This window comes from Schistocerca nitens, chromosome 4 (genome assembly GCF_023898315.1).
Source record: "Schistocerca nitens isolate TAMUIC-IGC-003100 chromosome 4, iqSchNite1.1, whole genome shotgun sequence".
Lineage (NCBI taxonomy): Eukaryota > Metazoa > Arthropoda > Insecta > Orthoptera > Acrididae > Schistocerca > Schistocerca nitens.
The window spans coordinates 968,753,401-968,776,801 of NC_064617.1; the positions used below are offsets into that span (position 1 = coordinate 968,753,401).

Sequence of the window (23,401 nt, forward strand, 5' to 3'; positions counted from 1 at the left end):
CTCCCTAGGGACACCTTCGTTCTGGAAATCTGTCTCGGTACAAACGTACCGCGCCACGGCTATTGCCCCGTGCTAATCCATACATCAAATGGGCATCTGCCAACTCCGCATTTGTAAACATTGCACGGACTGCAAAACCACGTTCGTGATGAACACTAACCTGTTGATGCTACATACTGATGTGCTTGATACTACTACTGTAGAGCAATGAGTCACATGTCAACACAAGCACCGAAGTCAACATTACCTTCCTTCAATTGGGCCAACTGGCGGTGAATCGAGGAAGTACAGTACATACTGACGTAACTAAAATGAGCTCTAACATGGAAATGAAGTGTTTCCGGACACATGTCCACATAACATCTTTTCTTTATTTGTGTGTGAGGAATGTTTCCTGAAACTTTGGCCATACCGTTTTGTAACACCCTGTATACACCCTCGCTCAAACTCTGTCAGTTGCACAAATGGCTCAAGTCTGTGCTGTCTCAGCACACTAATGATGTTGCAGACACGGACGGAGCTTAATGCTCTGTGAAAATTTGGCTTTTACTGGCTACGGAGGTGAACAACTGGTGCAAAGCTTGTATCATTCCGCAGCTGATAATGCAGTCCCTGGTTTCCCTCTCTTTAGTGTTCCATGCAATTATGGTGTGCCGTAGCCATTTGCGTCATGGTGTCTTTTTCTCATTTTCCAGTTGTGTATTAGTCAAAGTGAAGGCATGCAGCACTACATGCTGTGAAGGCGTGCTGTACCACTTACTGCTGGGGATGGGAGTGGCAAAAGCCAGAGATTTTATCATCATTTGGAAACCAAACTAGTTTTATGTACTTGTGTAATAATAAATGTTAGTCAAAAAATTATATATGTGAGTTAGTGTTTGGTGGTGCAGAACTTGTAAAATGGAAAATGTTGTATTAATATTCTGTTGCAGTACACCACAGTATGCACCATTGACAGCTGCCAACAGTGCTCTTCTGCCAGCAGTGTTCTCCTTGAGGCTTGCTAAACCTATGCCTGTATGTGTTTCATTGGTGCGAAGAATTCAGCAAATTACTGAGGTTGAGTTTGGTGATATTACTAGTCCTCAACCTTTGCTTGATCTCATAGTTCAGACAGCATCTGAAGGACACATTGACAGCAGTCGTGGTCTTATCGTAGTGAGTGTTCCTTTTTGTAGTTCAGTCTTATGTTTTATACCCAATGTGTCTTGTGCTGCATAAAATAATTCAGACTATTGTTGTATTTACCAGTTTTAATTATATATTTTCCACTGAAATAATTATGATTTTTACAGCACTTACCAGATCAGCAGCATTGCTATTATATGACTGAGACTCGAGGTACAGAAGGTATTATTGTGTCAAGCATACCATTCACACATCCAGGGCACGTCCCACAGATTCTTGGTTTTCTGCGTCAGCAGGCGCTTTTCAATGTGTTAGTTTCCAGTTGTGTACGTCGACCAGTAAAGCAAGGTAAGTCCTGTGACAGTCCCAGTTCCTAATACTATAACTGATAATATACCAGTGTTGTGTATAAAATTTCTCTTACTACTCGTATTAATGGAGTTGATTATAGTTACGCTTCATCTGCTGCAGTCGTGGTCCTGAGAACATTAAGGTCGCTGTAACACAACTACTGGAGAGTTGATTAAGTTTAATCTTGTATTGATTTTATTCAATTTTATTATATCTTCAAAACAAAATAAAAGTATTATTACAAAGGCAAACAATACTTACAATACAAAAAGAGCAGCTACATGCTCAGAGCTCAAAAACTAAAACCAGACTCACCCCCTATGCCAACATGGCAGTCACTATTTATAATTTCTTAACAATCCCGAACAATCCTCGGCATTGTTTGAAATCATTTTTTGATTAATTAACAATTAAAATTTACATATAAAAACAGAAAATACATTTATAAACGTATGTCTGCTCAGAACAGTAAGTACACTACGATATTAGTACATGTCTGTTATTTCATTAGAGAATAAACTCTCAAATAAGGAATTCCAATAATACATTTATATTTTCTATTAATTACTGGTGACTCCCTTCACAGGAACTATTCCCTTCATTTACAGAGCTTCAGCACTTTGAACTGAAATAGATTAAACAGTTATTTTCTCAGTTACAAATTTTTCTAGACGAGTTACATATTTTGTTTACATGTGTGATCCTGAATTAGACTGGAAAATGTTCATTTTAAATAGGCCTTAATGGGCTGTTACTTTTCATGTGCCAAATACAACTTAAGAGTGAAAAAAATTGGGACTTACAGGCTATGATCTGGAATGGTATCATACTTGCTCATTACCAGTAGGAATATCCTGCAAATCTTTTATTGTAAATTTCTGATACAGACATAAAAAAGAACCCCGGCCATTTTTTCATTTATTAATGGGATGTCTCTTGGTTATAATTTACATTTTTAATCCAGAAATCATCAAATATATGATTTATTTGTGTTTTGAAGCTTATCTTGTAAACAATGTATATGTTCAGCCTTAGAAAAAATTCTGTATGTTCTTGTTCCTTAGTATCACTTCCACTCTGTGTATTAATTGCTTTCAGATATCCAAATTTCTGTTATCAACTCTTGTCAGGATATGACTTGTATGATTTTATCTGAGTAATTCTAATCGCTCTTGTTAGAGGAGCATTTGCATTGCAGATAACAGTAAATGGGACTTACCTCCTCCAACTGTCTTGTTTGTAGGGGGAGTGGTCTGACCTCAGTGCCTTTTGTTGTGGCTGTACAGTGAATACTCGAGCTTTATTTCTCTGGGAGGTGAGGTTGGTCACATGCTACCCTCCTCCAGTTTCTGCATTCGAGCTTCCGTAGGTCGTCTTCCAGTCCATCCAGCCATCTTGCTCGAGGTCAACCTCGCCCTCTTTGTCCTCCTGGATTACTGAAGGGAATCTTCTGTATCACCTCAGACTCCTCCATTCTTGCTACATGAACTGCCCATCTTATCATTACTGATCATTTGATTTTTGTTACAGGAGCATTGGCATATATAGTGTACAATGCTACATTGTACCTTTTCCTCCATTGTTCCCTGTTATACGCAGGACAAGTTATTCTCCTCAGAACTTTCCTCTCAGATCCGTCAAACAGCTTTGCATCGGTTTCCATCAAGGGCGATGTTTCCGAAGCATAAGTGAGAACTGGTCTAACAAGGGTTTTATAAATAGTGAATTTTGTTTGGTGGCTGAAGAGTCTTGACCAGAATAAATTACTCAAGGTGAAATGTGCCTTATTTACTGATATCAGCCTAATCTTAATTTCAGTTGAGACGTCATTAAAGCAAGTGACTGTGGAACCAAGATACTTGAAGCTATCAACTCTTTCAAATGTGTATCCATTCACACTAAAAGTTGACGGCACATAAGTTTATCTTCATTTATCATAAGACCCATCTTCTTACTTTTGTGACTTAAGGCTGTAAAAGCTTCTTTCAGTGTTGGCACTCTCCATGCTATGATGTCTGGAGGTGAAGTATTTCCCCATTCAGATCTCGAGGTGGGGATGTCATCACCAGAAAAAACGAGACTGACATTCTAAGGATTGAAGTGTGGAACATTAGATCCCTTAATCAGGTAGGGAGGTTACAGAATTTTAAAAGGGAAATGATAGGTTGAAGTTGGGATATTACGAGAACTGGTGAAGTGTGGTGGCAGGGGGAACAAGACTTCTGGTTGGATGAGTACAGGGTTATGAATACAACACCAAATGGGAATAAATCAGGATTAGGTCTAATGATGGGCAAGAAGATAGGAATGCGGGTAAGGTTCTATGATCAGCATAGTGAACGCATTATCGTAACCGAAATAGACATGAAGCCACTACATTGGTACAAGTTTATATGCTAACTACCTCTGCAGATATTGAAGATATTGAAAGAATGTATGATGAGATAAAATAAATTATACAGTTAGTCAAGGAAGATAAAGTTTTAATTGTAATGGGTCACTGGAATTTGATAGTAGGAAAAGAAAGAAGCAGAAAAGCTGTAGAACATGGACTGTGGAAAAGGAGCACAGAGCATAATTTAATCATTGCTAACAAGTGGGTTAAGAATCATTAAGAAGGTTGTATGCATGGAAGAGACCTGGAGGCCCTAGGAGATTTCAGATTGATTACACACTGATCATCCAGAACATCATGATCTCTGACCTAGTATTGATAGCAGTGTCACTTGGCAAGGAATGACTGCTAGTCACACACACACATGCTGCGTGTAGTATCAATGAGTGTGCTGCCTGTGTGCAGAATGGGGAAGGCGCGCGACTGTCAAAGTTTGTCTGAGGGCAGATTGTGATGACCTGGAGGTTTGGCATGAACATTTCGGAAACTGCACATGTCAGGTATTCGAGGAGTGCTGTGGTGAGTGTCTTCAACACATGGGGAAACCAAGGTGAAACCACGTCCAGATGTCACGGGGTTCGGTCGTCACCCTTCATTACAGATTTCAAACATCATAGACTAAGCAGACTGTGGCGGAACTAACATCAGATTTTAATGTTGCACAGAGTACAAGTGTGTCTGAACTCACAGTGCACCAAACACTTGTAACAGTGGGCCTCCGCATGCGCCAGTGTTAACACCGTGACATCGGCAACTACAACTGAAATGGCACAGTAGCGGAGTATTGCACGGTATGATGAATCCCAGCACCTCCTTCATGGTGCCAATGAGAGGGCACAAATCCATTGTGTTCCGGGGGAACAGCTTCTTGACACGTGTGCTACAGGATCAAGACAAGCTGCTGGTGGCACCGTTATGCTCTGGAGAATATTCATGTGGACATCCATGGGTCCAGTGTAGCTCATGCAAGGCACCACAATGGCCAAGGAGTATCTTACACTGGTTTCAGACCATGTACACCCCCTCATCACGATCATGTTCCCCAATGGCAGTGACATTTTTGAACAAGATAATGTACTATATCACAAGGCCAGGAGTGTGATGGAATGGTTTGGGGAACACAGTGATGAGCTCCAATCCATGTGCAGGCCTCCCAACTCGCCAGGTTTGAACCTGATCGAACACTTGTGGGATGTTATTGAATGTGGCGTCAAAGCTCGTCCTCCCCATCCTCAGAATTTCTGGGAATTAGGTGACTTGTATGTGCCGATGCGGTGCCAGCTCCCTCCAGTGACCTATCGAGGCCTCATTGCTTCCATGGCACAATGTGTTGCTAATGTTACCTTTGCCAAAGCTGGACATACTGGATATTAGGTAGGTAGTCATAATGTTCTGGCTGATCAGTGTGTAATGGTAAGGCAGGTATTTTGAAACCAGATTTGAAACTGTAAGACATTTCTGGGGACATATGTGGACTCTGACCATAATTTATTGCTTATCAACTGGAAATTAAAACTTACTGAATGTAAACTGATGAAAGGAGAAAATATAAAAATGTAGCAGGCAAAAATGGGAGTATAGATGTGTGCTGATAATGACAGAAAGTGTGGAATGACTAGAGGACAGATCCAAGGCTATAAAATCAAACATAACTAGAGGAAAGATAGATACCACCAACAGAAGATTAATGAGACTGTTGGAAAAAAGAGAAGCAACTGTATGAATATCAAGAGTTCAGATGCCAAAACGAGCAAGCTGAAAGGGGGGGGGGGGGGGGGCAATATATGGAGAGTTTCTGAAAGGGAATTGAACTTGAAGAGAATATTATAGACAGAGAAGAGGAAATAGATGGAGATCGGGAGATATGATACTGTGATAAGAATTTGATAGAGCACTGAAAAATCTAATTCAAAAAACAGCTGCTAGAGTATACTGCATTTCCTCAGAATTATTGAGATTCTTGTGAGAACCAGCCATGACAAAACTATTCCAATTGGTGTACAAGATATATGAGGCATGTGAAATACCCTCAGACGTCAAGAAGACTATTAATAATTCCAATTCAAAAGAAAGCAGGTGCTGACAGTTTTTGACAATATTTACCGCACTACACTCTTGCGAATTATGAAGGTGAAAAATAAAATACTTGGAGCAAAAGGTATTTATAACTTGTACAGAAACCCGACTGCAGCTATAAAGAGTCGAGCAACAAGGGAGGAAAGCAGTGATTGAGGAGGGATTGTAGCTTATTCCTGATGATGTTATTCAGTATGTACCTTGAGCAAGCAGTAAATGAGACCAAGAATAAATTTGGAAAGAGAATTAGTTTTAGTTAGTTTCATTTTCTGTGGATCATTCATAATTATGTGGAACAAATCTTTTACATATCATCGCAAATTAATTTTTAAGTACGGTTACATGCTGAACATTTATAGAGTTTTTTTAAACATCTACAGATGTGAGTTAGTAATTCCTAACCACTACCTTTTACCCATTACAGTAATGGAGATTATTCTACACAACAGAGGGAGTTGTCAACGAGAAACTTTTAGTCAGGGTAAATAATCAAAAATTTTGTTGCAGCATTGTGTGCCCCATTTTGTGCTCAAGACAATCTTAATGTGGAATAATGAATGTAATTTTTTCTTCTGCTATTTTAATTATGTGCATCTGTGTTCCGTTGAACTGGAGTGGATTATTTACAGCAGACCTCACAAAGAAAAGAATTCAATGTGAAGCAATAATCAGAATGCCCACTCCTTAAACAGAGATCTACAAGATGATTGTGGATGTGCACTTCTTCTGCAAACCTGATATTCTCAGGGAATTGCATTTTACCTGGAAAAAAAAAAACAGAGAGATCCTAGTGAATTTCAGGAATTTCGTTAACACTCTGGGAATTTTGGATTTTTACCCTAGCATTGAAACTGAATTTTGTTGAGTTTTATAAATCACAAATTTCAAAATACTGTGAACAGGAGAGTTGCCACTCACCATATAGTGAAGATGCGAAGTCACAGATCGGCACAAAAACAAGAGTGTTAAACAAAGCTCTTTGTGCAAAAGACCTCCTCCAGAATTAGACCCTCCCCCCCCCCCCCCAACACACGCGCGCACACACACACACACACACACACACACACACACACACACACACACACACACACTCTCAGGCAACTGTCATGCACATGACCACAGTGTCTGCCTTCCAAGGCCAGACTGCGAGTAGCAGTGCATGATGGGGGAGAAGCAAACTGGGAGATGGGGGCAAAGAGGAGCCTGGGGTAGGGAGAGGGAGATATAGCAGAGGAGGGGTGGGGGACAGTAAGATACTGCTTGTGGGTGCATACAGGGACGAGGTGGGGAGGGGGTAGGGCTGATAGGTTTAGTCTTCATAGTTAGGTGGTGGGTGGGGAGAGGGGGATGGGGTGGCAGCGGAAAAGAAGAGAAGTAAAAGGACTGTAGGTTCGTTGGTGAAATAAAAGGCTGTGTAGTCAGGAATGGGAAAAGGGAAGGGCATAGATGGATAAAGGATAATGACTAACAAAGATTGAGGCCAGGACAGTTACAGGAATGTAGGAGATATTGTAGGGAGAGTTCCCACATCCTCAATTCTGAGAATCTGGTGTTGGTGCGAAGGATCCAGATGGCACAGGCTGTGAAGCAGTCATTGAAATGAAGAACGTTAAGTTGCACAGCGTGCTCAGCAGCTGGATGGTCCAGTTGTTTCTTAGCCACAGTTTGTCTGTGGTCATTAATGTGGACAGGCAGCTTGTTGGTTGTGATGCCCATGTAGAATGCAGCACAGTGGTTCAGCTTAGCTTGTAGATTACATGACTAGTTTCACAGGTAACCCTGCCTTTGATGGGATTGGTGGTGCTTGTGACCGGACTGGAGTAGGTGGTGGTGGGAAGATGTATGGGACAGGTCTTACATTTAGGTCTACTACAGCAGAGATTGTGTTGACATGGACAAGGATATTGTGTGGGTTTGGTGGGTTGGCATTAGATGGTGTCACGTGGATGCCCATAGCCATACACCCACTCCTACCTAAAGTCCATAAGCCCAACCACCCAGGATGCCATATTGTGGCCAGTTACGATGCCCCCACTGAGAGAATCTCTGCTCTTATAGACCAAAACCTTCAGCCTATTGCCCCACAGTCTACCCTCCTACATAAAAGATACCAACCATTTCCTCTGCCAACTCTTCACCATTCTTGCTTCTTTACTATATGGTGCCCTGCTCCTCACTGTTGATGCCACCTCCATTTACACTACCGTCCCTAATGCCCATGGCCTTGCTGCCATTGATTACTACCTTTTCCAATGCTTGACAGATTACAAACTTACATCCTCTTCCCTAGTCACCATGACTGACCATATCCTCACCCACCATTATTCATCCTTCGAAGGCATCACCTACAAACAAATCGAAGGTACAACTATCTGCATCAGCATGGTACCATCCTATGCCAACCTATTCTCGTGCTACCTAGAGGAATCCTTCCTAATCATCCGGAATACCAAACCCCTCATCTGGTTCACATTCATTGATGACAGCTTTGTGATCTTGATCAAGGGTGAGGACACCCTATCCACATTCCTTCGGAACAACAACACCTTCTCTTCTCCCCCATTCATTTCATCTGGTCCTCCTCAACCTGAGAAGCCACTTCCTCGATGTTGACCTCCACCTCAAAAGTGGCTACATCAGTAACTTTGTCCGTGTCAAACCTACTAACCACCAGCAATACCTCCACTGACACAGCAGCCACCCATTCCATATCAAGAAGTTCCTTCCATACAACCTACCCATCCTTGGCAGTCGCATCTGTACTGATGAGCAGTCCATCTCAAAATATGCCAATGGTCTAAAAAAAAAAAAAAAAAAAAAAAAAAAAAAAAAAAAAAAAATCTCCTGTGCCTTATCTACATCTACATAGGTACTTCAGAAGCGACCTTGCAGTGTGTGGCATAGGGTACCCTGCCGTGTCACTAGTCATTTCGTTTCCACCAGCAAAAAGAGCGAGGGGAAAAAAGACTGTCTATATTCCTCTGTATGAGCTCTAATTTCTCGTATCTTATCTTGGTGGTCCTTACGTCTAACATATGTTGGCGGCAGTAGAATCGTTCCGCTGACAGCTTCAAATGCATGTTCTTGAAATTTTCTGAATAATGTTTCTTGAAAAGAACATCGCTTTCCCTCCAGGGATTTTCATTTGTGTTCCCGAAGCATCACCGTAACACTTAAGTGTTGTTTGAACTGACTGGTAACAAATAAAGCAGCCTGCCTCTGAATTGTTTCGATGTCTTCCTTCAATCTGACCTAGTACAGGCCCCAAACACTCTAGCAGTACTTAAGAATAGGTCACACCTGCATCCTATGTGTGGTCTCCTTTACAGCTGAACCACTCTATCCTAAAATTCTCCCAAAAAACTGAAGTGAACCATTCACCTTTCCTGCCACTGATTACAAATGCTCATTCCATTTCGTATCGCTTTTCAATGTTACACCTAGATATTTAAAAGACTTGATTGTGTCAGGCAGAACATTACAGGTTTGTTCCTACAAATTCTCATTAACTTATCTCTCCATTCACCCACCACCTCCCAAAGTCCCACCATCCTGCCCCAGAGGAGTATTTCCCTCGTGACTCAGTACCACCGAGGACTGGAGCAACTGAATCACATTCTTCTCCAGGGTTTCGATGAATTCTTATCGTGGCCTGAAATGAGGAATATCCTACTCACTATCCTTCCTCCTCTCCTGCAGTGGTATCCCACTGCCCACCGAATCCACACAGTACCCTTCTCCATCCCTTCACAACCACTTGCTCGTGGCTCATATCCCTGTTATAGACATAGATGCAAGACCTGTCCTGTACATCCTCCCCCTACCATTTTCTCCTGTCTGGTCACCAGCATCAAAGACAGGGCTATCTGTGAAACCAGTCATGTGATCTGCAAGCTAAGTTGCAACCACTTCGCTGCATTCTACGTGGGCATGACAACTACAAGATGTCTGCATGAATTGAAACAGCTGGACCATCCTGTTGAGTGCACCACCTAACACGAATACTTTATTTCAGTGATTGCTTCACAGCCTGTGCCAACTGGATCCTCCCCACCAACACCAGCTTTTCTGAATTGTGCACATGGGAACTCTCCCTACAGTATGTCCTACATTCCTGTAAGCATCCTGGCTCCAACCTTCATTAGTCATTGTCCATTACCTACCTATGCCCTTCCTTGTCCCCGTTCCAGCACTACACAACTCTCTATTCCACCAACACACCTATAGTCTTTTTACTTCTCTCCTTTCCTGCTACCCTCCCCTCTGGCTCTTCATCTAACCCCACAACTAGCCTAGCTGCCCTACCTTGTCCCCACCTTCTCCCCATATGCTCCCACAAGCAGCACTTTATTGTCTCCTACCCCTACCCTGCTTCCTTCCCGCCCCCACCCCCGCCCCTGTCCCAGCCTCCTCCTTACACCCGTGATCCAGTTTGCTTCTCTCCCATCACGTGCTGCTGCTCGCAGTCTGGCCTCGGCAGCCAGAGAGTGTGCTCGTGTGTGTGAGGGTTGTGTTTGCGTGTGTACCTGGAATTCTGATGAGGTCTGTTCAGCTGAAAGCTTTGTTAGACAGTCCTTTTGTTTGCCTATTTGCGACTCGGCATCTTCCATCGTGGAATTTCCATTGTTAAATTTTAAAACACTTAATATTTCAGTGTTTGTTAACTGTATGAATATTACTCGATATAAATTTTTTATGTTTAAAAACTGTGGTTGAACTACTGCTTATGGCTTGGTATATAGCTCAGCTGAGAGGAAAGAAAAGTCATTATTGTTGTATGCTGCCCCTCCCCACCCCACTCCACACACATGCCATTAATTTATTAGGAGCAGCTTCTTGATACCGTCTTTCTCCTCACACTTGGAATTCTCAGTGAATTTTTTTCTTTCCGAGTTTGAATGGCCTCCATGATTACTCTTACTCATGTTTTTGAGCAGTGAAGACTTTCTTTCTTAATAGTGAGTTAACCGCATTACTCCATATAACATTATAGAATGAAAATATGCAAAGTATGTCAGCTTACACATACTGATTTGTTTCTCCCCAAGATTTACAACTATTCTAATTGCAAATGTGGCTGAACTAAATTGTTTTAGGGGTTCCAAAATGTGATTTTTCCAGTTTAAGTTCTCATCAGTAGAGACCCCTAAGAATTTTGAAACTTCCATCTTATTTATCATTTCTTCACCATGTGTACCACTTGTCACTCATGTAGAATCCATTGGTGTGCAGAACTGAATATGTTGTGTCTTTTTAAAATTGAGGGTCTGAGACCATTTGCAGAAAACTATTCAGTGATACTTTTAAGAAAGTTGTTTACTATTTCTTCTTTTTTTGTGTATGCTTGGATTGATTGCAGTACTAGTGTCATCTGCAAAAAGAACTAATTCTGCTTGTTGTATGTTAGATGGAAGATCATTTACATATATAAGGACAATAGTGGACACAAGGTTGAGCCTTCGGGAACCTCATACATGATTTCTCCCCACTCAGATTAATGTTCCAAGACTACATTGGTTGAATTACTAAGTGCAACTTTCTGCACTCTTTTGGTTACATATGACATTATCCACTGGTTGGTTATACCATCAATCCCATGAAACTTGAATTTGTCAAGGAGAGTATTGTAATTTACACAGTCAAATGCTTTAGATAATCACAGAAAATAGCAAACGGCACTGTTTTATTATTTAATGCTTGTGAAATTCAGTGAGTGAACATGTAAATCACTTTCTCAGGAGAACAACACTTCTGAAATCCAAACTATGGTTTGATGAGGATATTATTGTCGCTCAGGTGAGATACTATTGTAGAACACACCACCTTCTCAAAAATTTTGGAAAATGATATAACTGGTGAAACAGTTTGGTACTTATTGACATCTCTACTATCACCTATCTTATGGACGGGTTTGACAACAGGATCGTAATCTCTCTCAAAAACTGCATTGAGTTAGTGTTGTTGTTGTTGTTGTTGTTGTTGTCTTCAGTCCAGAGGCTGGTTTGATGAAGCTCTCAATGCTACTCTATCCTTTGCAAGGTTGTTCATCCCCGAGTAATACGAGACTGGAATAGAAGGGAGAACCGATAGAGGTACTCAGGGTACCCTCTGCCACACACCGTCAGGTGGCTTGCGGAGTACGTGTGTAGATGTAGATGTAACTACTGAGTCAGATTAGGGCTCAATATCGATCCCTGTGGAAGACCAACAGTGGCATATTTTGGGCAAACGGTTTTATTTTTTAAGTGTAAGAGGACAGTCCTTCTAACAAAAAGTTTGAGTATATCATAAACAAGATGGTATGGTAGTCCTATCTATCGTTCTCTGCCTTAATAAGGGAATAACACTGTTATTGTATGCCCCCTTCAGTAACCACAAACGTGGATGTAACATACTCCCTTTCCATGAATGCACTCTGTGTGTGCAGAGTGAGTTGTTTCAAACCATCCAATGTAGAGCAATGTTTCCAAAATCATATTGATAATGTGGTGGTGTATTATTAGTTTTGAGCCACCATTCAAGGTTAATTTTAATTAATTGATCCAAGTTTTTGAAGTGCGTGGTGATAGTGCTATGGGTCTGTAGGAGTTGGCAATGCTGGATCATTTCCAGTTTTCAAAAAATGGTTTGCATAATCATATTCGATTATAGATATTAAACAGCTACGCTTTTGTGGAGTCAGATAAATTCTGCAGGGTTTTGTAATAAATATTATCCACTCTTGGTGCCGTGTTTGCGGAGCGGGTTAAGGCAATCAACAGTTCTTTTTCATAGATGGCGAGTATAGCAAATGTCACAATTCTTCTTGAGCACTCAAAGGTTGTGCTGGTACTACGGGGTGCGTTATTTTGTCGTAGAAATATGTCTGCGAATGAGCCAGCCATCCTTTTGAAATTGATATATCCTTGGTTCCTAAGTTGAAGAGCCTTAATGTGTCTCCATATATCTGTAATATCGTTATGTAATCTGTAGTATCTTTATGTAATTTGTTACAAAATGCTTTCCAGCTCTCTTTCTTCTTTTTCTTTAAAATGTGCTTCGCTTGGGAATTTATTTTCTTATATTGTAAGTACTTATTGAGTGATTGGTTTGCACGATATTCTTTCAATGTGTTTTGTCTTGCTGCAATTTCTCTTGAACTTTCTGCATCCCACCAAATTGTTGAATTTGTCATTGGCTTCTTGTATATTTTCTTCATTGGAATTGTTTCGGAAGGTGCTCTGCCTATGAGTTTGATAAACACTTCGTAAACATCCTCTAGATTGTGGAATATTCTTAGTTGTGGAATTAGGTGCTGACCCCATGTCTTGTATTCTTCCCACTACACTTTTTTATTCTCCATTTTCCACTTATCTGTACATACTTCTCTAACGTAGGAGTTATTTGTAGGTTAATATCAATTGGGAGACGATCTGAGTCTAACGTATCACTCTGAACTGTCCAGCGAGGTAAAGTAGCCAATTCGAGTGAACATATTGTTAGCTTTACTGCTGTCTGTCATTTGTTCAGACTAGATACTGTGGTCGGTTTTCTGTCATTAAGCAGCACTAACCCATAATCTACAATTACCTCTTTCAAATGCATCCCATAGCCATCTGTAACTCCCCACCCTCACAAAACATTATGTGCATTAAAGTCACCACACACTAGATACAGCAGTTGCGTCCGGGTAAAAATATTTCTCCATGTTCTGTCCTTAATTCTAGTTCTCAGCAGGCAGTACCCAGAGATTGTGTATGTGAATGAATTTTAACAATTACTGTTTGAAGTTCTTCACCTGGTCATAGTTGTAGAGCTAAAAGTTGTGTAAGAAAGATTCATACTGATACTCCTCCTGGGACTGTTTATGGGACACACTCGAACAGTCGTAAGCATCTGACATGTACGCTCATTCAGCTCATTGATAATTGTAACTTGTCATTCTCACGTGACATTGTTTCAATCACTTGGTACAGGCCCATCTATCGTGTCATGAATTTTTTTGTTTTTCCTTTTGGAGTGTATGGACTCAAATATGGACACAACATTACCACCCACTGGCCCACCTTGTAGTGAGGTGAGGTTCCTTTGCTCTTCACTGCCTCCTTTTGCCTCTACAACACCTTGGTGTTCACTTTTTGGATCCTCTCCCAAACTTCTTCCACATTTCTTGCAAATTCTCACACTGACTCACCAGCCCTGCTCCCTCTCTGCTTAATCAAATCAAATGGTGATGAGATCTGTTTACCATGCAACATCTCGAATGGTGGCAGCCCCCTGCAAGTGTGTACTAGTGAAATATACGCACTAAAAAGAAACTGCTCACATATCCTAGTCACTATGGAATGGAATTAAAATAGTAACTGAGCATCCTCCCAGTCATTTGATGGATCCGCTCCACCCTCCCGTTTCCCTGGTGCTGGAAAATCTTGCTCAGCCTGTATCAGTCTCGGATTGGTCCTCACACCATCCTTACTAATTACACTTTCCAAGAAATTCACTTCTACCAGTGCAAAATAACACTTCTTGGTACTCAGTGTTAAATGTGCAGCCCCATAATCTCCTGAATGGTTCTCTCAGTTGCTGGCTGCCTGTGCTCTTGCGCCCCTCTTGAAAAAACAATTATGTCATCCAAATACATTAAATGTTGACAAGGCTGTAATCCCTTCAACTCTCTGTTTAACAATGCTGAAGTATTGCTGGTGCATTCTTCAAATCAAATGGAATTCTTCTGTACAGATAGTGTCCCCAAGACAATGGAAGCACAGTCTTTGGTCTGCCCTCTAGAATCACCTCCAATTGATGGTAGCCACTACTCAGGTCCATCATCAAGAAACACTGACACTGTCCAACATTATTTACAACTAAATACATACTCTGCAAGCCACCGCATATTGCACGGTGGAGTGTACCACGCACTACTTGTGCGCTGATCAAACGTATTGGTAACAAAATCTAGTGGCACACATCTGAATTGCTTTGATGTCTTCCTTTAATCCAACTTGGAGCAGTTCCCAAACATTCAAATAAGAATAGGTCACGCAAGGTTCAATGTATACTCTCCTTTATAGATGCACTACACTTTTCCAAAATTCTTCCCTACTACCAACTTCAAGTGTTCATTCCATTTCACATTGCTTTATAAATTTACACCTAGATACCTAATCTGTGTCTCTATGTCAAACAGCTCCCCATTAATGCTGTACTCAGACATTACAGGACTGTTTTTCCTACTCGTCCCCATTAACTTGAATTTTTCTACATTTAGAGCAAGCTGCCATTCACCAGACTAACTAGAAATTCTGTCTTCAGTCATCTTGTATCCTGCAAAATCACTAAATGACGACACCTTCTTGTACACGACAGCATCCTCAGCAGACAGCCTTAAATTGCTGCTCACCCTGTTTGTCAGTTCAGTTATCTATATAGAGAAAAAGAGCAGTTCTATCACGTTTTCCTGGGGCACTCCTGACGATGCCCTCATCTTTAATGTACACTCATATTGAGGACAATGTGCTGGATTCTACTGCTTAAAAAGCCTTTGAACCTCTGACATATCTGGGATCGTAATGTGTTTGCTGTGACCTTCGCCAACAGTCTGTGGTGCGGCACTGTGTCAAATCCTTCCCAGTAATATAGCCCTCCAACCATGGTTTGTAGAATATCAGGTGAGGAAAGGGAAAGCTGAGTTTCACATGAGCAGTGCTTTCTAAATCCCCACTGATTTGTGAAAAGCAGCTTTTCTGTCTCGAGGAAATTTGTTACATTCGAACTCAGAATGTGTTCAAGAATTCTGCAGCCAACTGATGTTCAGGATATTGGTCTTTATTTCAGTGGATCAATTCTTTTACATTTCTGATATGCAGAAGTTATCAATTGTTCCCTTGATGTTAAAAGTGGGGTAGGCATCTGTTATCGTGTACTGTTTAAATGGCAATAGTCACAATATTATTGGTACTTCCTTTACCCATCCGTAGATATTTTAGATATTATTACAATTCCTGCCCCTCATGGGCTATGACTTCCTTCCGTTATCTTGTTGGATAGCAGCTGATTAATAATTCTTCTAAAATCTGCTGCTGGTATTGTGGTATTCTGTACAGTTTCTAGTACACTGGTGCTTTGTTCCACATAGGAATCCTGTGTTGGGTCATCGGCGTTGCAGGAAATGCCCCCACAGGAAAAACAGCTCTTGAAACTCCAACAGAACAGTTCTTCCACGTGTACTCTCTCTGTTCTTCTCAAATGTTTAACGTCCTCATGAAATGCAGTCTTTGTGGTGTCCTGTGCCTGTTCATAGGTCACACCTACTGTGCAGCAGTCTTCCTCTTCTGAAATCTCTAACATTCCCTTCAACAACTTATCCTCCTTGGTGCCAAAGTTGCACACATTGATGAGTATTAAAATATTTCCATCCTTTTCCTGTACATGTACAACTAGTGATGTGGGACAGGCAAACGCGCAGCGGGCAGGACATTTATAAATGGGCATTTGCCAAGGAATTTTCCCAGTGCATTGCAACAAAAATCAAAACACCTTTATATTAAACAGATAAATTACGTCATGCAATTACTAATTAAACATTTCTGATTCCGAATAAACTTCAAGAACTTTTGAAACTGCCACTTTATTGGCATTTATGGAAAGAAAAACACACTTGTACTCATACTCATAATCAATAAAATTTATTGCCTGAGAGAAATTATTAGTTTGCTAAAACAGATTCAGATTACAGTCAACTTGTGTCTGGACGATGACATCATGAATTGACATTTTTTTGGAATGAACGAAATACCCGTACTGAAAAATAGTGTCCTTAGAGTGATTTACAGTACCCCTTGCATCGCTATAACAGTACTGCCTGAGCCTCTGATTCACACCCTCCATTCAGCTGTGGACCAAAGGACCACAGTCGGTTTTGCCGATGTGCTGCAGATGGTGAACTCCGCCTTCATCTCGCAAGCAAGACTGTCAGTCTTTAGCATTTCAGCTAGCCAACTGAAACCAGAGTGAATCGTCTCTGGTCCAAAGCGACACACGTCATTGGTACCAACATGGGCCACCACCTGCAATTGGCTGCACCCTGTACTCTTCATGGCATCCAGAAGCACCCTTTCCACATCTGAAATGACTCCCCCCAGTATGCACACGGATTGCACACTGGCTTCCTTCCCCTCCTTGGCAGCCATGTTCCGAAGGGCCCCCATTAAGTGCCTAATGTTGGAGCTCCCAACTACCAGCAAACTGACCCTCTGTGAATGCCCAGACATTGCGGGCCAAGAATCTTCCTCTGGAGCAGGGTGGACGACTGCATCCGGCACAAGAGACTTTGTCAGCTACATATAACGCCCGAAACTTGTTCTTCAAACTAACTGGGGAGGCTCTATGATCGGCCCCTTGGAAAGTCTTGCGCTGCCTGCCAGACTTTGGAATGATCTCCCATTCGACTATGGGTGAGGGATCAACCTCAGTGCAGGCAGCACCTGGGGCAGTCACAGCAGTGGACTGATCAGGGGACACATGGGACATGCTCGATGTCCCTCGCATACCTGCGTCCGACCCCCCACAATGATGCCCCCTGGCAGCAGCCTCAAGCTGTGCGACAGAAGCCAACACAACCTGGAGCTGTGAGTGAAGGGTCAACAACTCAGCTTGCATATGTACACAGCAATCACAGTTTCCATCCCTTACTGAAGTTGCTCCTGTTTGAAGTTCATAAAAATATGTAATAAACGAACGGTGTACTCACCTTATTAGCAGCAGGAACTCACGGTGGTCTTTTACTGACGGTCTAACCGACACTGACCTGCTCTAACAAAACAAACAAAAAGCTGTACAATACGAGGGTCAATACAGGGGTCAATAACAACGGCAGCACTCTATGCTACACTGTTATTAAAATAAAAGGTTGTGCCTAGTGAGCTCTCAAACACGCAAGAAATTATAAAAATAAACTAGTAACTCCTTGCTGCGTTGGCCCTCTGATGTCGAATGCCTGTGCCCAGGCCACCAAGGTGTGGACTACATGTTCTGTGGTGATGAGAGATAACTGACATCCATATGACTTCACCTAGTGTCTCCTGACAGGAGTCTGGCGATGGCTAGTGTAGACAGCAGATCTGCTGTACTGTGGCTCCAAGCCCCTGAAATGAACCTTGTGCAAGAGGTTGCTGCCCCAGTCTAGTCTAGAATCCACAGCTGTAACAGGCTGTGCCCCATCATCTAGTGTACCCTGGCTTAGTGGTAGTGCTGCTTGTCTTGGAATGCCTCTGTTTCAAAATTCACTCTTATTTATACTACTCTGGGGTTCATTTGTTGCACTATTGCCTGTGTCCCTGTAACATACTTCTAGCCCTGGTGTGGCAGCACCATCATGCCCACTCTGCCTACTACCGCTATGTGTTGCAGGTTTCACATAGCACATCTAACCAATCTCGCAATCCTTTCGTGTACATGTTGCTATGACCTAAATGTCACCACACTACACTTACCAGCCAGTGGTAGCTAACAGATGTTGCAGGGTTCTTAAAAATTCCATCCAAGACTATATAGTGGCTCAACAGTGCAACCTCTCTGGTCAAAATCTGTTACTGCAACAGCTTCCCAGCATTTCACTTCAGATAAATTCATCCATCTACTTATCTACACCCACACTATTTGCAGTATCTCCCGTCTTTGATTCTGTCATGCTCTCACCCTGCCAGTAACTTACACCTCACAATATTGTTGTGCTGCTACAAATACCTGTCCTTACCCAAGGCACAGAGAGATCACTGATGTTATATTTATATCCCTTTCCTTTGCTGTGCCTCCATTCACTCCCCACTTGCTCCTCTTCCCAGCATCACCTGACACAACCCCTCACTCTAGTTGGTCTAAAGCACTGGATAGTTGTTTTGTATGTGTAAAGGTGTTTGTTAGCTCTGAGCTATATGGTGAATGATTCTCTTTACTCCTTCCATTATATATTTGTTATTGGATTTTTAATTGAATATTATTTAAATTTATGACTATCACTGCTTTAATGCACTGGAAGGAAAAGTTTTTTAAACTTAAATCTCACTGTTCCAACAATAAATTCATTTAGGTGCTAATAATCCTTGAAAATAAGTGCCCTGAACTCAAACTAGTGCAGTCCATCCCTTCTTAATCCAACCACCATTGTCACAGAGCTCCCCAATAATAAATCCTGCTCATATTTTATTGCGCAGATTGTTGTATTGAGGTCAGAAATAACTGGTCTCATGGGTCTACACATTGTGAATCTTCTTATCAACACACAGAAAGATATGTTCATGGGGCGGGCATGCACTTATTACAGCACTACTATGCATTCATTCTCTGCTGTCAATTTCTCTACTTTCTTTCCAGCCTGTGCACACTCTGTGTAATGAAAAGTGCTCAATGACCTTTACTTCAGTGAACACTACTTCAGGTACTCACTTTGTGGTACGTATACTAAAACTGGAACGATACAGAGAAGATTAGCATGGCCCCTCCACAAGGATGATATGCAAAATTGTGAAGTGTTCCATATTTACCTCAGCCACATACCACTGCACACCATCAGAGGTCCATTAAGCCGCCTTCTACCCAGTGAAATACTTGTCTCCTGGCTGAGACACAAAGTTGAAATATGCTCACTATTTTTTATTTACTTAAATTTGGCATATTTCGTGGCAGTACCTTTTCCGTTAGATGTTTACAAGGCGGTATTGGTCTTGGCTTCAGTTGTCTAGTGGAAGTATGATTCCACAATGCATCTTTGTCGGCTGCAGAAATGACCTGGTTCAATGTGTTTGCCTCATTTTTGGTGCTTCAAATACCATTTCTTCAAATGTAGTTTCTTTTTTTTATGGTTAATACAAAAAAAATAGTAACATAATTCAAAATTATTTATGACGGCGACCTGCACACTGTTCTACCGTCAACACACACCAAGAGTTAACTGCCGACTGACAATAGTCAAAGACGACTCCAGCGTCAAAGACATTTTACACAACACACAAGCTTCCACTTGTAATCAGTTTCTTTGCTATTCTTCGACACATTTACTAATAGTAATCAATATGCTTTCACTCTCAAAAATATAAGTAAATTAACATATAATAAGGCAAATTATAATAAAAAAAATTCTGACAAAAAATATAAGAAAACATTTACAATTTGGTATCGACAAATCCGGTAAAAAATAACACATCTCCCAGATCCATTACAACTGCTCCCCAGGGCTTTTGTTGTTATGGACATATACAACAAAATCCCGACCACTCTCAGTAGTTGATCTGTATTACACAATTAGTACATTAATGATGCAGTCTGATAACCTCTTCCAAATTTGGACTCTTTGAATCTGTGGATTTGTTACTGGCTGTTGTTGCAATGATTCTTCCCCATCAATCTCATACACAAAAAATTCAAGTAAAGACATTATTTTACATGACAAATATACATGGTATAAAACATACATGAGAAATATTCTAACATACAGCATACAGATTGAAAATAATAGAAAGGTAAAACTCATTTCCTAGAATAAGATTAAAATTTTTTTATATTAATGTTAATTTCATTATGCTTACATATTGTACAGTAAAAATGATACTGGACATATATAGTGTAGTGTTTTTTTTCTATATATTTGCCTTTTATATATTTTTACTTCTGATTTTTTTAATTTTTTTACTCATGTTTTTTATTTTTTTCTTATGATTTTCTTATTAAAATTTTTTGTGTTTTTTTTGCCTATGATTTTCTTCTTTTAGTACAGCTAAAGATACATCAGTATTATCTAAATTTTTTACAATTATTTATGTACACTTGCCTCTCTACTACAATATTACTACAAGTCACATTCTTGTGAAGAGTACTTTCGCTCTCCACAATATCAGTATAATCAACAATAAATTGCTCATATATCATGAGGCTTTATCTAAAATTGTTTTTGAAACTTATACCTTTGCATGCATGTCCTCACATGCAAGCCTTTACCCACAGGGAAGACTTAGCTTCCAAAAATTAGAAAAATTCAGAAATGCTCACTAGGGAGACTTTTTTTTTGTAAAAAAGTAAAAATAAATCTTTCTCTCATTCTTTGTTACAACAGTGTTTTTTCATCAGTTTCAATTAACATGTGACTTCAAATTATTAATTTATACATGCAAATATACATACGTCTTTTTACAGGTAGTTTTGTTCTAACAAACATATTCCAGTGGAGGACTTTTGTTTTAGATGATAATAGGTTATTTAAATTTCGAAATTATGATTTCTGTTTATATAGTTTCAAAGAGACAACATTCCTGAGACCAAATAATTTCTTTGACTTAGGATACACCAAACGATAAGCATTAGGGTGTGGATTTTCTATGACTTCAAAAGGCCCAATATAGATATCAAAGAATTTTCTAATTTCTGAAGTTAACATTTTTGATTTTTCATGAGATTTGACCAGAACAAGATCCCCAATTTTGAAAGTGGTTAATTTTACCCTATTGCTATGTCTTTTATTCCTCTTTTTCCCCTTGTTTCCTCATAGTTTCCCTGACAATATCTTCTCTCTCTTGCGTAGTTAAAGGTGTACATTTAGGAAATTCAATAAGTTCTGATATAAGAATTGGAGGTCTAATATTAAACATTATCTCATATGGTGAAAATCCTGTGGAACTATGTTGTAGGCTATTCATAATATACAAAACTGTTAAGGCTTTCGTGGCCACTTGTTGACAAACTGCCTATTGCCTTCTGTCTCGGGTTCTTCGGCCGACGTTCATCTAATGATTTTTCTGACGTTTCGCCAGCACGAGTGGCTGGCATTGTCAAAGCTTCACCCTCCATTGCCGGTGGTGAACTGGAGCCGAGCTCGCGGCCGCAGACTATATGTACCTGGCACGCCAGCGTCCGAGGGCTTCTCCGCAGTCATTTCCGGTGCGGTTCTCCTCTTGCTACCTGCGACGGTCGTTCGCTGCAGTACAGGAAGCCAGGATCCGTTTACCTTAAGGCTTTCCTCTTTCTTGTTGAAACTGTTCGCGTGTTTCTGTATTTCCACAGCTTCTCTGAACAAGTGCGTGTGATAGTGCTTCTCTACAGCCAGAACTTCCGTGTCAGCGAATTTTATTACATGGTCGGTCTCATTCAGTGCGTGCTCTGCCACGGCCGATTTCTCCACCTGCCCCAACCTGCAATGCCGCTTATGCTCTTTAATCCTGGTGTTAATGGATCGTCCAGTCATTCCGACATAAACTTTTCCGCATGTGCATGGTATACGGTATATTCCCGACATTGCAAGTGGGTCTCTTTTCTCCTTCGCCAATCTAAGACACTCTTTGATCTTCCTTGTCGGTTTGAAAATCGTCTTTACGCCGTGTTTGTGCAATATACGGCCGATTCTGTCCGTCACTCTGGGAATGTATGGCAGAAAGGCCGTACCCAACATTTCTTTTCCTGGTTCCTTACTTCGCCGAGTGTTTGGCTCTGTTACACTTCTAATATAATTTGTGGAGTAACCATTGCTCCTCAGGACAGTTTCCAGGTGTTGCATTTCTTGTTTGAGGTGTCGCGGCTCACATATTCATCCTGCTCTCGTTACGAGCGTACTAATCATGCCTCTTTTCTGGCTTGGATGGTGGTTTGACAGTTTGTGCAGGTATCGGTCCGTGTGTGTCGGTTTTCGATACACGCTGTGTCCCAGGTTTTCGCCGTCCCATGTGACCAGCACATCTAGAAATGGCAGTTTGTTGTCCTTTTCTACTTCCATGGTAAATGTTATGTTGGCATGGAGGCTGTTCAAGTGTCTTAGGAAGTCACCGAGCTGTTCTTCACCATGGCTCCACACAACGAAAGTATCATCGACGTACCTGTACCACACCTTAGGTTTGCAAGTCGCCGAGTCCAGTGCGTGTGCTTCGAATTGTTCCATGAAGAAGTTGGCCAACACTGGACTGAGAGGACTACCCATGGCGACAGCTTCCAGCTGTTCGTAGAACTCGCCATTCCACGTGAAATAGCTCGTGGTGAGACATGCGTGGAAGAGCTTTCTGATGTCTTGCGGGAAAATGGAACCGATGTGCTCCGGAGCGTCACTGAGTGGCACTTTCGTAAATAACGAAACAACATCAAAGCTGACCAGGATGTCGTTTGATGCAAGTTTCAGTTTCTTCAGCTTCTCAATGAAATGTCCTGAGTCCTTTAATGTATGTGTCGGTCCTCCCCACGTGTTTTGTTCCCTTTTTTGAAAGTTATCATTTCCCCAATTTTGATCATTACCTTTCTGAGTAAACCCACTGTGTGTTCTTGTTGTTACCCTATCCAGCTTTTCAATATAATTGAGAAACTGCTCAACATTACTATCAGGACAATGAACTAAACTCAACTGCATTGCTGATGGCAATCTTCTCTTTAAGGTATCACTTTTGATCAAGTTATCCAAAGGTTTTGTTAAATGAATAAGTTTTTGAAGTTCACTTTTGCAAA

At 41.1% G+C, this 23,401-nt stretch overlaps 1 protein-coding gene and 1 non-coding gene across 2 annotated transcripts in view; both read left to right on the forward strand.

The window, feature by feature from the left end:
* LOC126253653 (mediator of RNA polymerase II transcription subunit 1-like) overlaps nt 1-23,401 on the forward strand; it is a 186,253-nt gene that overhangs the window by 61,494 nt on the left and 101,358 nt on the right. The window contains exons 7-8 of the mRNA XM_049955167.1: nt 933-1,158; nt 1,296-1,476. Of these exons, the coding sequence (XP_049811124.1) occupies nt 933-1,158; nt 1,296-1,476 (407 nt within the window). The remainder of the gene's footprint in view (nt 1-932; nt 1,159-1,295; nt 1,477-23,401) is intronic.
* LOC126254798 (U6 spliceosomal RNA) lies at nt 19,365-19,470 on the forward strand. Its single transcript, XR_007546434.1, has one exon. It is a non-coding gene; the product is annotated as a U6 spliceosomal RNA (small nuclear RNA).